Raw genomic sequence first — 14,150 nt, 5'->3', positions numbered from 1 at the left:
TTCCAAAATTAGCTTTGGAATTCACGACATCTTCAAACTCATTGCTGAGCAGACACTGTTCAGAGTCTTGTGACACTTATTCAACTCGAAGTTGTGCTGAAGAACCGAAGTGATAAACGTACTTGTTCAGTTCAAAGTATGTCAAGCGCAGCATCAAACTTCAAGATGCCAGTCCCAAGCCCACCGCTGACAATACCCCTACCCATCAGGCTGAAGATGCAGCTGGACTAGGTGTTGGAGCTCCTGTCCACTTCATGGCTTTGCCCCTTAGCCGTAACTGCTGTGCCCTCCTGATAGGACAAAGCCTCCAGATCCTTGTTAAAGAGACGGGGTTCCTGATGGAGCCTTTGAAGCACTGTCTCCAAGAGCACCTGGAGCTGAAGCACCTCTCTGTTTCACCATCTCCCCCAGGCCCACACCAAATCCTGCTCTGCTTTCCTTAGCCTTCCTTGGTTGGGGATAGCCAGCTGTTGCTGCCTAGTACTTGAAGGACAGAGAGGGTGGCATAGAAGGCACAGATCACAAGGCATTAGACATCCATCCCCTTGTATGTCAAGGCTGCAGAGTTCCACCAGGGTCTGGATCATCTTCAGCTTCTCATTCCAGAAGCCTCTGATCAGCTTGAAGTGAAGACAGAAGAGCACTGCTTCCCCCTGGAAGAAATTCTGGTCCGGGATGGTCTCCATCTGCATAGTAGAAAATGAACACCACAGGATGCTTTGCACTTGGGGAGCCACCAACTTCAGAGGTGGTCTGCAGTAAAAATATAAATTTCAGTTCTACCCCGCCCCCCCATCCTTGACCTCTTTGTCCACGAGTTGAGCAGAAATGGGCACAGATTAAGAATCTGGAGACCTGAGTTCTGTAGAGAGCTTTGCTAGGAGCCTGCAGTGTGGCCCTGGAGAAGTACCTTCTGCTCTCTGGGCCAGAGGGCTTATCTGTGAGTGAGGAAGTGGAGATGGGTGAGCTCCTGTATCCCCTCTAGTGGTTAAACTCAATTTTGCCTTAGTTGTCATTTATCTCACCGATATTGTGACTCTCAGACGCCTCACCGGCTCTGTCCGTAGGGGAAGGAACCCTTTCTAAATGGACATGGCAAGCAACTGCTGTTGCTCCTTGTTCAGTTCTGCAGTGGGGAAGAAAAGGGAGCTAGCCGGAGAGATAAGGCATACTCTTGCACCCTCTGGTGGTAAGGAGATTGTAATGCAGCTCTGGGAGCTGGAGCTAATGTGTGTGTGTGTGGGGGGGGGGGGGGGGCAGCAGATTCACTCCATTCTGGGAGAGGATGAGAGAAGATTTCTGAGAAGATATCTTCCCCTTTCTTCTCGGAAAAATAGATGGGGAGTAGGTGGGCTTGTCCCTCTTGCCTTTTCCTTGGAGGAGGGGACAACAGGGTTTGGACTCTGCCTTCAGCTTGGGACCAGAGCCAGTTTCACAGGCATGCAGACTGTCAAGCTGCACACGGTCCCACGCTTGGTTGAATGCTATGCTGTTGCCATTGTGAATAATTCTTAATAATTTTTAAACAAGGAGCCCTTATTTTCATCTTGCACTGGAACCCATAGATTGATTATGTTGCAGGTCCTGCTTGTTACCATTGGGCCTAATCCAGTAGGCCCGTCAGTCACATCAGGGACTGACCCCATCCCCACTCTGGACCCTCACCACAGAGAGCCCCCAGCAGGTAGAGGATGTACACAGCCAGCACGATGCTGAGTTTGCTGGAAGTCTCCTGCAATCATTCGAGGACTGAGTCCCGGCCCCACCCCTCGGACTCCTTGAACCACTGGCAGAGAGATGGGGAGTGATCAGCTAGCTACTCCTGCAGTTAGAGAGTAAAGGAGCTCCCTGAGCGAGAGGGAGCAGGTGTCCCTGTTCAGAGTGGGGACTCCCTCAGGGAAGGGGTCCAGTCTCTCAGCATAAAGAAGGCTCCCCTTCGAGGGGACATGCGGACTGAGATCTCACTGGACACGGAGGTCGGTCACGCTTCATCCAGCCACACTCGGCACCAGGACGACCCAGCTCCGCCCCCAGACATTTCCTCTCGCTTCCTTAGTACTGTCATCAACACCCACGCCCCGCCTCCGGCGCTCACAGTCTGTCCCTCAGCAATTCAGCCCCGCCCCCGATCTCCCCAACTCAGCCCCAGGCGGCCCCGGGGCCCGCCTCTCGCCCCCGCAGACCTACAGTCAACGCTACAGCCTTCTCCCGAAGCCCTCCCTACCTCCGAGCTGGTGACCAAGCCTCCCCTGCCCCGGTCTCCCCCAATCCGCCCGCTCCGTCCCGTCCCGCCCCGCCCCACCGCCTCCTCCAGCTCCGGCAGCGTCCGCCCACCCCAGCAGCCTCAGTCCTTTCCCCAGGGGTCTGCGGTTCTGGGGTCGGGCCCTTCAGCGCCAGCAGCTCCTCCGCCTCCTCCTGCAGCCCCAGAAACCTCATGTGCTCCGGAGGAGGCCGGCTCAGGTCTGTTGAGTACAGAACAGTGGGGACCAGAAGAACCCTGCCCGCTGCACCCGCCTCGACATGACTTCACCCAGTGAGCCCCTAACCCCAGGCACCCAGGCCCCTTCTGGGGCTTGGGGTCCCGTCTCCTCCCTCAAGGACCCCTCCCCAGGGAAAGATGATCAGGGCAGGGTCTGGCGTGGGGTGCCCGGGGAGCTCGACTCCTTTCAGAATTTTCTGATGGGCGCTGACGATCCTGCAGAAGGGAAAGGGACACACCTGTGATAGACGGAGACCGAGCGACAGAGGCAGGAGGACGGAGAACCTCAAGGGAAGAGGCGTCCTCTTGCACCTCGGTTCAGCTCTGGGTGGGTTCAGCTTCACCCTGCTTCACCTACAACAGCACGGTGGGGGCTGGGGAAGGACGCACCTAGAGGGCCCACGATCGCAGTCATTACCGTGTCCCGCCAAAGTCTGAGGGACCCCTCTGCATCCCTCCACCGTCTCCCCTAGCATGGGAGAAGGGGCTTGAATTCCTCACTTCACAACCCATTTCTTTTCTTTGCTGGAGAACGAGGGGGGGGGTTGTCTTTGTGTCCCTCTTGCCTTCTAAGACTGTTCATCCTTTCCCAGCCCCCATCACATGGGGCGGGGAAGGGAGAAGAGTCCTTCCGCTTCTCACCTTGGGAGGGGAACGATTCTGAGGTTTTGGATGTTCAGGGAGTCCTGACACTTGTCACCGACCCCGACAGGGATATTCACTGGGAGCCTTGTGAGTGCAGTCTTGGTGATCTTGGAGACTTTTGCGGGTTCTACAGGACCGACACGCTGCGCTGACCTCCGACACCCCCCACCCCCGCCCGTTCCCACACATCCTCCCAGGAAACCTGCCCTGACGGACTCTGCATGATAATTCCCCCTGACCCAGAAAGCAAGTGAGAATTGAGGGCTGCCTCCAGACATTGGGTTTTCTAGGGGGTCTTGAAGTTTGGGTTTCTTCTGGCATTTTAAAATAAGATAGTAAGCCCTGGCCAGTTTGGCTCAGCCGTCAGAGCGTCGGCCTGAGGACCAGAGAGTCCCGAGTTCGGTTCCCGCTAGGGGCAGGTACCAAAAAATAAAAAATAAAATAAGATAGTAATTGACATAAGTGCAGAAGTGAGTATTGTGACCTAGAGAAGATAAACTGGATTTCAGGTATCTGAGGCAAGTCTGAGGCAAGTACGTGGGTTGGTGGTAGTGATAGGACATTACACAGGGACAGAGAGACAAAAACGCAGGAAAGGATGATGTGCTGACACCAAGTGCTGGAGACTCCATAGGGATCTTCCCTTAACCAAAGGGCTGTGGTGCCCAAGACAGACGGGCTTGCTCTGCATGGCCAGAGGGGCAGATCTTGGACTCCCAGGAGGAAGGAACAAGGAGGTAAGCCAGGTATTTGCTTCTGCCCTAGTAGAAGGGAAACTTTCTCAAATATATCACTTGCTCCCTGTTCCTGAGAGGCGGATACTGAGATTTGACCTTTTTTGTAGGTGACTTAGAATCAATGTGATTAACATTATGCATTTTAGTTAACATGCATTTTGCCAGTGTTCAAAGGCCCTTTTTTTTTTTTTTTTTTTTTTTTATCCTCACCCGAGGATATTTTTCCATTTTTTGTACAGATAGAGTGGGAGGGAGAGAGAGGAAGGGAGAGAGAGAGAAACATTGACGTGAAGAGACACATCAAGTGGCTGCCACCCGCACGACCAACCAGGGCCGGGGACAAACTGCAACCGAAGTACGTGCCCTTAGCGGGAGCTGAACCCGGGTCTCTCCGGACCGCAGGCCGACGCTCTAACCACTGAGCCAAACTGGCCAGGGCCAAAGGCCTTTTTTTTTTTTTTTAATCCTCACCCGAGGACATTTTTCCATTTTTTTGTTCAGGTAGAGTGGGAGGGAGAGAGAGGAACAGAGAGAGAGTGAGAAACATCGATGTGAAAGGAACACATCGAGTGGCTGCCACCCGCACGACCAACCAGGGCCGGGGACAAACTGCAACCGAGGTACGCGCCCTTAGCGGGAACCGAACCCGGGTCTCTCAGGACCGCAGGCCGACGCTCTAACCGCTGAGCCAAACCGGCCAGGGCCCAAAGGCCCTTTTAAGGCAGGGAGAATCATTTGTCCACACGGGGTCATTTAGAAGACACTAAAGTCCCCCTTGCAATGTTTTCTGAGTTCTTTTTATTTTATTTCATTTTTTTTTTTTAAATCCTCACCAGAGGATATTTTTCCATTTATCTTCAGATAGAGTGGAAGAGGGAGAGAAAGAGAGAAACACTGATGTGAGAGAGACACACTAATTGATTGCCTCCTGCAGGACCTTGACCAGTGCTGGGGATGGAACTGCAACCAAGGTCAGTGCCCTTGACCAGAGTTGAACCGGAGACGCTTTGGTCCATGGGCTGATGCTCTAACTGCTGAGCCAAAACAGCCAGGGCTGTTTTTTTGAGTTCTTGTAAATACTTTTAATAATGTCCCTACTGTTAGTTGTTGTTTCTCACTGCTGTTATTCTGACTATCTTCCCCCACCCCACCCCCACCCCATTAATCCTCACCCCAGGATATTTTTTTAGAGTGGAAGGGAGGGAGTGAAAGAGAGAAACATTGATGCAAGAGAGGCACATTGATTGGTTGCCTCCACACGAGCCTGACCAGGGTGAGGATCCAACCTGCAACCCAAGTATGTGCCCTTGACCGGGAATCGAACCCGAGACCCTTCAGTCCACTGGCCAGTGCTCTGACTGCTGAGCCAAACCAGCCAGGGCTATTCTGACTGTGTTAATATACTTTTTGCTACTTCAGATGTACTGCTTCTAATTTGTTGCAGGCAGAAAACCACAGTTTCAAAATTATTAAAACTATGTAAAGTAAGATAAAAAAATATGTTTTTTTAATTGATTTTTTTTTTTAGAGAGGAAGAGAGAGATAGAAACATCTGCTTCCTGCAGGCCCCCTGCTGGGGATTAAGCCTGCAACCTGGGCATGTGCCCTGACCAGGAATCGAACCAGTGACCTCTTGATGCATGGGACGATGCTCAACCAACTAACCAAGCCACATCGGCTGAGCTAAAGTAAAATTTTAAAAATGGGTAAAATAAATGTGTTCTAAGTAAGCATTCCTGTGAACAGAGTACATGAACCTTAGTCGATATTTGCTTTAGATGACCCTTCTGGGCTCACATGGCCTCTGTGCACACCTTGTCACACTGGCTGTCATCACTGATACACTAACCTGTCAGTCCCCAAAGTTGGGCACCATGACTTTCTCATCTTTGTTTCTGCAGTGCCTGCCACATAGTAGTAACTCAGTAAATGTTTGTCAAATGAATGAGTGGACTTGTGGCATCTGTTTTGGCAGCTTGGACACCTTGCTCTGCTTTGTTTGCTGCATTCCTGGTTTGGGGCAACATTCCTCCTAGGCAGGCGAAGTCACTGGTGATCGAGTCCCGGAGAGATGAAGTAAACCTGTTTCTAGTCGGAGCTCCCCTTAGTCTAGTGGGAAGGCACAGTCCCTCCACTTGGGATAAGCTGCCTGGGTTGCTCCTGGGTTTGATGCTGACATCCTTCACTCTGTAGAAGAGCTCAACACTATACTTGACCTGTCTGCCCGCGAACCGAGACAGGAAGGGTGTTGTTTCTTAGCTGCCTCCCTCAGCTCCCTGGTACTCAGTGTGCTCTCTATTCATTTCCTTTTGTAGAGAAGGAGGCTTTGTAGGTGTTTTAGTTTCTGTGTCTGGGGTATGTCTGGGTCTCAACAGGTTCAGAGCTCCTCAAAGAGAAAGAGACCTGTTTCTCCCATGAGTTTGGGAGTTCCCTGAGAGGTAGGTTTGTATTGTTTCCCAGTTGAGTTGGGGCTCCCTGAGGGTAGTGTCTGCTTTCTCCACTACTCCGTAGGGCAGGAAGAAGCTGGTGGTGGAAGGGCTGAGGGAGGGACTTCTTTCTTCCCACCTTTCTTCCCGCTGGCTCCAGGATGCTGCATGGGTGGACCTGCCTCAGGCCTCCTGGGCTCTTGCCTCAGGGCTGAACCAGGCATGTGGCTAGGCTCTCTTGGCCCCTGACAACTTTGTTTCTGGCTCCAGCGCATCCTGGTGGAAAAGGTTGGTCTTGATGAGTGCAACCCACTCTTCCTCTGCATGTACCAGGCAGATGGGCCATAAGCAGGCAGCAAAAATTAGGCTGTCCAGCTGCCTTGCCAGGGCCTGGGAGGCAACTCGGAACATGAGTCGTGTGGTCCCTTGCAGAGATAAGGATGGGGGTGAAACCAGTTATGCTACCCCTTCCTGCCTGCTCAGTGGACAAGTACAACCCACAGGTCAGGATGCTGAAGGAGGGCTTAGGGTTTCCGTGACTGTTGTTCCAGGTGGGGGTGTCTGAGTCTGTGGAGGCTTCACTCTGTCCAGTCTCCTGTGATGGGCTGAGTTGAACCTACAGCTTCTGAAGCTCCCCTCTCACCAAGTTCTGACTCAGGGACCCCAACTGGTTGGAGTGAAGGAGTCTCTCCCTGGGGATGGGACCCAGTGGAGCATCTGCCCAACCACCTCCCCAAGCCTCTACTTGTTCTCCCTCTTCTTTTCCTCCTGTCCTTGCACCAGAGGGGACCCAGGGGGATAACTGGTGGAAGGGTCATTATCCAGCGCTCCAGGACCCCCCCATCAGGGCTCCAGGCAAAGCCCCTCCCCCCCCCGGCCCGATCCTGTTCCATCCTGAGCTCACCTCTGTGTTTTGGAGATAAGTGTCAGGGTAGGAGAACTAATTCTGCAGAACTTAAAGGCCTGGTCTCTGCTGCTCAGGATGACAGGGAGTCAAATGAGGCTCCAGGAACGGGCACCAGGGGTAGAGACATGGGGCCCCACCTGTTTCCTCACTTCCACCTCCACAGATCTACAGTCTGTTTCCCAGAACCCTGCGAGACGTGGCCCAGCCTGATTCCAGTAGGGGTGGGTGAGTGGGGCAGGCTCTGAGAGTGGCAGGGGAGGGACTGGTGGAGGGTTTGATAGGGATGGGCCAGGATTCCAAGGCCTAGGCCAGGGTGCGGCTAGGTGGACGGTCAAAGCTGCAGCCTGAACCTTCCCACACCCTGTTTCCTTCCCCCATCTCTGAGCATCCTGGAAGTGGGGAGGCCCATGTCTCCTGAAAAAAGAGGATGGGTGGGGTGTCCCAGGTTTTTCTGACATGAATCAAATTGAGGCTTTCTGGATGATATGAGAGCTCAACCTTGGATTGGTGGGAGGAGCCTCAGGGATGGAGAGAGGGCTGGAAAGGAGACAGAGACGTCAGGATGGGTCACAGGGACCAGGGGAGGTGATGGATTTCTCTTTGCTGTTCCTTGAGTGGCCACCCAGTCTGCCCCGGGCTCTGCCCCAAGCTGGGCAGAACCCTGGTTCAGTGGTTCTTATCTTCAGTTTCTACTGGGTCTCTTTCAAGCTTTCCCAACGCTGCTGTTTCCCACTTGGAGGCCATGTGAGCGGATCACTCTGCATGGGGCAAGAGACAGGGTGTGTTGACCTCTTTGGGTCCCTTGAGATGCCTGTTTGATGATAGGGATATCTCATATAGCCCCCTGCTTCAGCCAACTTTGTCTCAACCTTCTTATTCCCCGCCAGGAATTCTTTCATGAACTTGGAGCACATCTAGTTTCTCCTACCCCCTGCTCAGACTCCCGCTGAGAGAAAAGAAGATTGCAAGAGAGTAATAGCTTCCTCTCCCTTTGCTTCCTATGCTGCCTCCAGCAGGCTGGAGATGCCAGCTGATTACTGATGCCCAGACATTGCCCTCCTCCCTTTCTCCCTCTAAGCCCCCTCCATTCCCCGTCCTTCCAGTCTGGCATCATTAATTCATAGCCCTGGCATTTCTAGCAGATGGACTCTAGTGTCAGGAGCGGAGTGTCTAGTGCCAGGTAGGAGGGGAGAGAGGAGTTGGCATCCAGCCCAGCAAGAGCATCCACTGCCAGAGGGGTGGTAGAGGTGGTGGTGAAGGTCTCAACACCCTCCCCCTCATCACTGCTAGGCCACATGTGTTCAAGAAAATGAACAATAAGAAAGAGATCAAGGGGATTAATAAAAGTGTTTTTATTGAGTTGTCCTGGGGTGATATTCTAGGGTGGGAAACTTTCTACTCCTCCCCACTCCTGCCCCCAGATCTCCAGTGAGTGACCCATTCCCAGCTCAGGCATAGAGGAAACCACTTTACCCCCAAGGAAAAGAGTTCAGGAAACCCTTCAGCATACAAAGGAGAGAGCAGAAAGATGGGGAGTCTCAGGAAGAGAAAGTATGAGGCCCTGAGCCACAGGTTCCCTAAAGGAGGACTTGGGGAGAGGAGCCTGAGGCCAAGAGAGAGGCAGAAGTGAGGGGGAAGCTTCTCAGTAGAGGCAGGAGAGAGGAGCCCACAGGGTCCTTCTCAATATGCCTGCACCTCAACTTTCTGACCTCACCACCAGCTTGGTTCCACCATCCCCTCGCCCCTCCTTGCACTCTCTATTTCAGCCCCAACATAGGCCTTGCTGCTGCCCAGACATTCGAAGTTGTTTTAAATCTTCTTTGCCTTTGTCCACTACCTTTCAGCTAGGGTCCCTCGTCTTCTGCCCAAAGCCCTTCTCATTCTTGAAGAGTCAGTTCAAACATCCATACAGTGAAGCCTTTGAGGTCAGCTCACCAGGCAGAGGCTCCCTCCTCCATGCGCCCACAGCTCTCTATCAGCTCCTACCTCCGAGTTGGCACACATGCCACCTCCATCTGTTCTGTCTCCCCCCACCACTATGGACTCAGGACCTTTGAGTCTTGCACAACCTGGGTCCAAAGTAGGCACCCGAAACTCCAGGCACCAATAATGGTGTTGGTTGAGAGACAGCCATCAGGAATGAAGGGGAGACAGAAGAGGAAGGGGGTGGCATTTGGGGGATGGGATGGGGCTGCAGGGGAGGCAGCGGGGTCAGAGGAAAGGAGAGAGCACAGGGGAAAGAGCGTGGGGTGTGGAGCCAGAGGAGTGGACCTGGTCATCAGACCATGGTGCTGAGGGTAGAGGAGTCCTCTGAGCTCACAGGCAGCGTGGGGGCCTTCTTGAGGGGACGTCGGGTCTCATCCCGATTCTGCCACACATAGTGGACCAGATAAGCCACCACCAGGGCCAGCCAGCCCCCCATGGTGACCAGCAGGGCCACGTCTGTGCTCCGCCGGGCCCCGCCCCGCCCCGTCCCACACAGCTCTTCCTCCCCTGCCAGCGGCAGGAACTCTTGCCCCACGAGGTCTGGTCGGGCTCCAGGGCCACACACGATGCCTGTCCCAGTGCCCGGTGCCAGCCTCACCTGTCTGAGAACCTCCTGGAGGGCACAGTCGCAGCGCCACGGGTTGGCAGACAGGTTCACTTGGATCTGCAGACCCACGAAGGCCTCCACAGGCACTGACGCCAGCTGGTTGGCAGAGAGGTCGAGGTGCCGCAGTGTGCCTGCCAGGCCCTGGAAAGCAGCCCCTGAGAGGTGGGCAAGGGCATTATGGGACAGATCCAGCTCTTCCAGAACAGGCAGGTGCTGGAAGGCACCAGCTGGCACCGATGCCAGCCGGTTGGCATCCAGGTAGAGCTTGCGGGTATCGTTGGGGATGCCAGTGGGCACGGCACTCAGGCCTGCCTGGCTGCAGCGGAATGTCCGCTCACCAGCTTCCTCTGCCATGTAGCAGCCCTGGGGGGGTGCCTGGGGGCTGGGCATGGTATCCCCTGTGCCCAGCACCAGCAAAAGGGACAGGAGGCGACTGGCTGGTGGGAGCATGGCCACAGACTGGCATAGTCCTGGAATGGAGTAGGATCTGGGGAAGAGAAATTCCCATAAAGGCAGAGTGAGTTAAGAGAATTCCGTTCCCAATTGCCAGCTCTCTCTTCCTGAGGTCTCCCTGTGGAGTCTCTTTGAACTGGGGACCCTCCTTTGGGGCATCTCTCAGGCCTGAATGTCTTTTTTGCTTCCTCTTTGGGTTTCGGGCTCCTCTTTAAGGCCCTTTTGGTAACAGATCCCCTGGACCTGAGAATCTTCTAGGGTCTTTTTGATTCCGGGGGACTAATCTGTGAAGTCTCTTGGGCCAAGGCCCTGTTGTCGTTCTGGATCTGGGGGCTTCTAAGTGTCTGCTTCTGCCCATGTATTGATTTTCCTCACTGGAATAAAGTCTTTTCCCACTAACTTACCTGGGTGGCTGCCAGGTGGGCCAGGTAGGCACCAGAGGGCCAGTTGGCACTAGTGTGAAGGACACAAAGAGGACAGATCAATAATAAGACTTCAGGCCGTCCAGCTAGGCTAGGTGACTAAGGCCCACCTCTGTGCCCATCCACCCCTTCTTCTGGAGCATCCACCCTCTGCCTGCCCCAGCTTTGTCTTCCTCGCCCTGCCCCTTCCTGCCCTGTCCCCTCCTTCCTCTCAGCCTCTCACCTCTGTCTGTGGGGGAGCCTTCTCCTGGGCTGCCCTCTCCCTGGAAGTAGCCTGCCTACTGCTCTGCTCTGGAGACCCGCTTCCTTCTCCAAAAGCGCTGCTTGCTCATAACTGCTGGAAGTTGGGGGCTGGGACCCAAGAGTATTGGGTTTCCTGGCATGTGACTCTGGGCCCCAGGTATCAGATACCTGAGCCATGGCCTGGCCAGATGATGCCAAGAAAGGGCAGATCCTGGACCCTGATGAACTCTGCCTGGGGTGACGAGGCATCAGTTTCATTCCCTGCCTCAGGTTCCCCTCCCAAGGCCTGATGTTGTCATCTTCCTTTCCTCCTCTCTCAGCTGGGGAGGAGACTCTTCCTTCCAGAACTTCTCCCTTGCCCAGAGCCTGGTCAAGCAGAAGGATCCTTGCTTGGCAGGCCTGCAGGGCAGAGTGGGTGGGCTCGATCTTACATCCATTGCCTCCAGCTCCCCCCAACTCCTCACCATCACCACCACTCTCTTCTGCCCTCCTACTGTGCCCTGTAGCAACTTCTTTCCTGGTGAGCAAACTTGTTTCAGCTTTTTCCTTGGAAAACTTGTCTTTCTCTGAGGACTTCACCTCCTGGCTCCTCACAGGGTGCCCAGCCCTTTTGCCTGGCAGGGAGCACCGTGGTTCAATTTCAGTTTGTTCTCTGCACTGTTGGTAGATGGCCCCTCTAGGATTTGGAAGAGGTTCTTCAAGGTGTCTAATGTCTGATGTGGTTGCCTACAAGTTTTCCTGCTGATTTTATGTTCTGGATTGGAGCTGACTCAGGTTCCCTGAGTTTGCTGGGGCCCTAGGTTCCAAAGTTGGTACTTTCCACTCTCTTTCCTGCCTGAAAGCCAAGGAGGGTTGGGACAATATTCCCCAGGACCGCTTGATCCCACCCATCATTTGCAGCCCAAGCCACCACATGGTACCCCCTCTCCTGATGTTCACTGGGTAGTGGGAGGGCGGGCTGTCACAGAGACTCGCACAGAGGAGGCTGAGGTCATATGCTGTGGAGACCTCTTTGAGAAGGAAAACCTTGCTGGATATTATGAGAGACTGTGGGCAACCAGGATTGGACACCAATGTAGGATCCAGTGCAAAATGAATCACGTGGGGCTCCTTGTCCAAAGACTGTCCTGATGTCAGGATAGTAACCAGATGGCAAAACCGAGTACAGGGCCCTTCTGAGCACAAGGTGTGGCACCCTGGGCAACTGTGCAGGTCACATGCACATGTAGCTGGCCCTGGGTAGGTGACCTTTGAACAAGCAGTTTCAGAAGCGTAACGGGCCAGAATCAGATGGTAGGATACCAGATGATGTCATCTCTGGGGATGTACTGACCACCGACTCATTCTTGTGACATCAACAGGGCATTGCTCACACTCAACATTTTCCCCAGGAATCAGGTAAGATGCGTTTTCTACACTTGGGCAAGAGGAGTGAAACATTTGTCTGTGGGTTGCTCGTTAGTTAGACCAGGCACTGTGCCACCGAATAAACACTTCGGTGCCCATTTTGGGACGGTAGCTGCACGGGGAATAGAAAGCATGTGGAACGCTCCCTCCCACCGCTCGTCTCTCTCACTGGGCAGGGTGGTTAGCTAAGGCACAAGAGTAGAGCCTGGCTGTTGATGGAGAGATGTGCCTTCTTTTCAGACTAAGGCAGCTGCCAGGAAAGGAGACTGGGGTGCCCAGCGCAGTAGCTGTAGGAGAAGCAGCGGTTTGTGCACATAGTAGAGGCTATCCGGAGCATGGATGTGGTTAATTGAGGGCAGCTAAGTTCAGTGCTCAGTAGAAAATGGACACCTGAGAGGAAGGAGGAACCACACTTAGGATGGTGCACAGTACAGGTTGAGGGTCGATAAGGTTGGAACAGAAATTGTTCCCTGCTGTTCATTCATTCATTCATTCATTCATTGAGGATTTCCTGCAAGCCCATGTTTCAAGCACTGTGCTTGTAGAGGGTAGACAGATGCTATTCCTAGGCTCCTAGATCTAGCTCTGGTTAACGTAGCCTGCTCATTAGAAACATTTGGGGGAGCTTTCAAAAATTAGTTATGCCTGGGCTTTACCTGGACCAATTAAATTAAAATTTCTGTGAATGGGGTCTAGGCACTGGCATTTTTCAAAAGCTCCCAGGTATCTCTAATGTGCAGCTAGAGTCGAGACCTGCCGGTCTAGGGGAGACATGGACATGTTGACATGTTTCCACAATGCCTTACTGTGACGTCTGCCGCAAGTGACGTGGGTACAGAGCTTTGATGCTCCGAGAGAACAAGTCACTGTGGCAGAATCTGCGGGCCATTTCATATTGTAAGGGAGGCCACATTTTACCCTCCTAGGGCTTTTCAGCTAGGCCTGAGAATGAAACTGACATAAGACAGATTAGCAGGTGAAAAAAGCATACACATTTATATAAGTTTTACATGACAGGAAAATGAAGACCCCGAAGAAGTGGAAAAACAAAAATACTTTTGTCCTAGGTTGAATAAAGAGAGGCAGTTGTGGGAAAGTAACTAAAATATTCGAGGAGGCTGGAGGAAGATTAGAATTATTTTCACAAGGTCTGTTTGTGCAGAGTTCTCTCAGCCTTGACTCCCCCCTGGAGAATGTGTCTTTTTCCCTGTACAGGAAGAGTATCTTTCATGTGGCAGTTTCTGTCTCCCGTTTTCTGGAAGAAAATAGGAGACTGGAATGCCCTTCTGGTGTCTGTTGTTTTTATATACCTTTAGCTCAAAATAATTCTTATGCCTAAGTGGCATATTTGGGGTGCCCTGTTCTGTCACCCTCCAGTATCCATTCTTTCTCTCTCTCTTTTTTTTTTATCCTCACCCAAGGACATTTTTCCATTTTTTGTTCAGATAAAGTGGGAAGGAGAGAGAGGAAGAGAGAGAGAGGAAGAGAGAGAGAGAGAAACATCGACGTGAAAGGGGCACATCGCGTGGCTGCCTCCCGCACGACCCAACCAGGGCCAGGGACAAACTGCAACCGAGGTACGTGCCCTTAGCAGGAACCAAACCCGGGTCTCTCTGAACTGCAGGCCGTGGCTGTAACCGCTGAGCCAAACTGGCCAGGGCTCAGTATCCATTATTTACTTCGTTTCTTGATGACATATACTGATTTGGGAGTAGCAATGTACTCAGTCCGTCAGGACAGAGCCTGGTTGGTGTTTTCAGCTTATTAGAAATCCTCTTGCCCACTTTTCCTAGTCACTGTTGCAGCTGGGGGTGGCCCAATTCTGATCGACAAGATCT

At 53.1% G+C, this 14,150-nt stretch overlaps 1 protein-coding gene across 1 annotated transcript; it reads right to left on the bottom strand.

Annotated features, from left to right (window-relative positions):
- Positions 1-9,472: 9,472 nt before the first annotated feature.
- Positions 9,473-13,201, bottom strand: LRRC3C (leucine rich repeat containing 3C). The gene is made up of 2 exons (XM_036268419.1): positions 13,119-13,201; positions 9,473-10,274 (listed from the first exon to the last, which is right to left on the bottom strand). The coding sequence occupies exons 1-2, from the start codon at positions 13,199-13,201 to the stop codon at positions 9,473-9,475; spliced, it is 885 nt and encodes a 294-aa protein (XP_036124312.1).
- Between the last annotated feature and the right edge of the window lie 949 nt (positions 13,202-14,150).

This window comes from Molossus molossus, unplaced genomic scaffold (genome assembly GCF_014108415.1).
Source record: "Molossus molossus isolate mMolMol1 unplaced genomic scaffold, mMolMol1.p scaffold_m16_p_19, whole genome shotgun sequence".
Lineage (NCBI taxonomy): Eukaryota > Metazoa > Chordata > Mammalia > Chiroptera > Molossidae > Molossus > Molossus molossus.
The sequence above is the reverse complement of the archived record's forward strand: the minus strand, read 5'-3'. Positions and strand labels throughout refer to the sequence as shown.

What these genes read in the sequence shown, in the direction of transcription:
- LRRC3C (XM_036268419.1), bottom strand. Translation starts at nt 13,201, where the DNA reads ATGGCCCGCAGATTCTGCCACAGTGACTTGTTCTCTCGGAGCATCAAA. An exon ending in CACTTGCGGCAGACGTCACA is followed by an intron (nt 10,275 to 13,118) that starts GTAAGGCATTGT and finishes TCTCTTCCCCAG; the next exon opens with ATCCTACTCCATTCCAGGAC.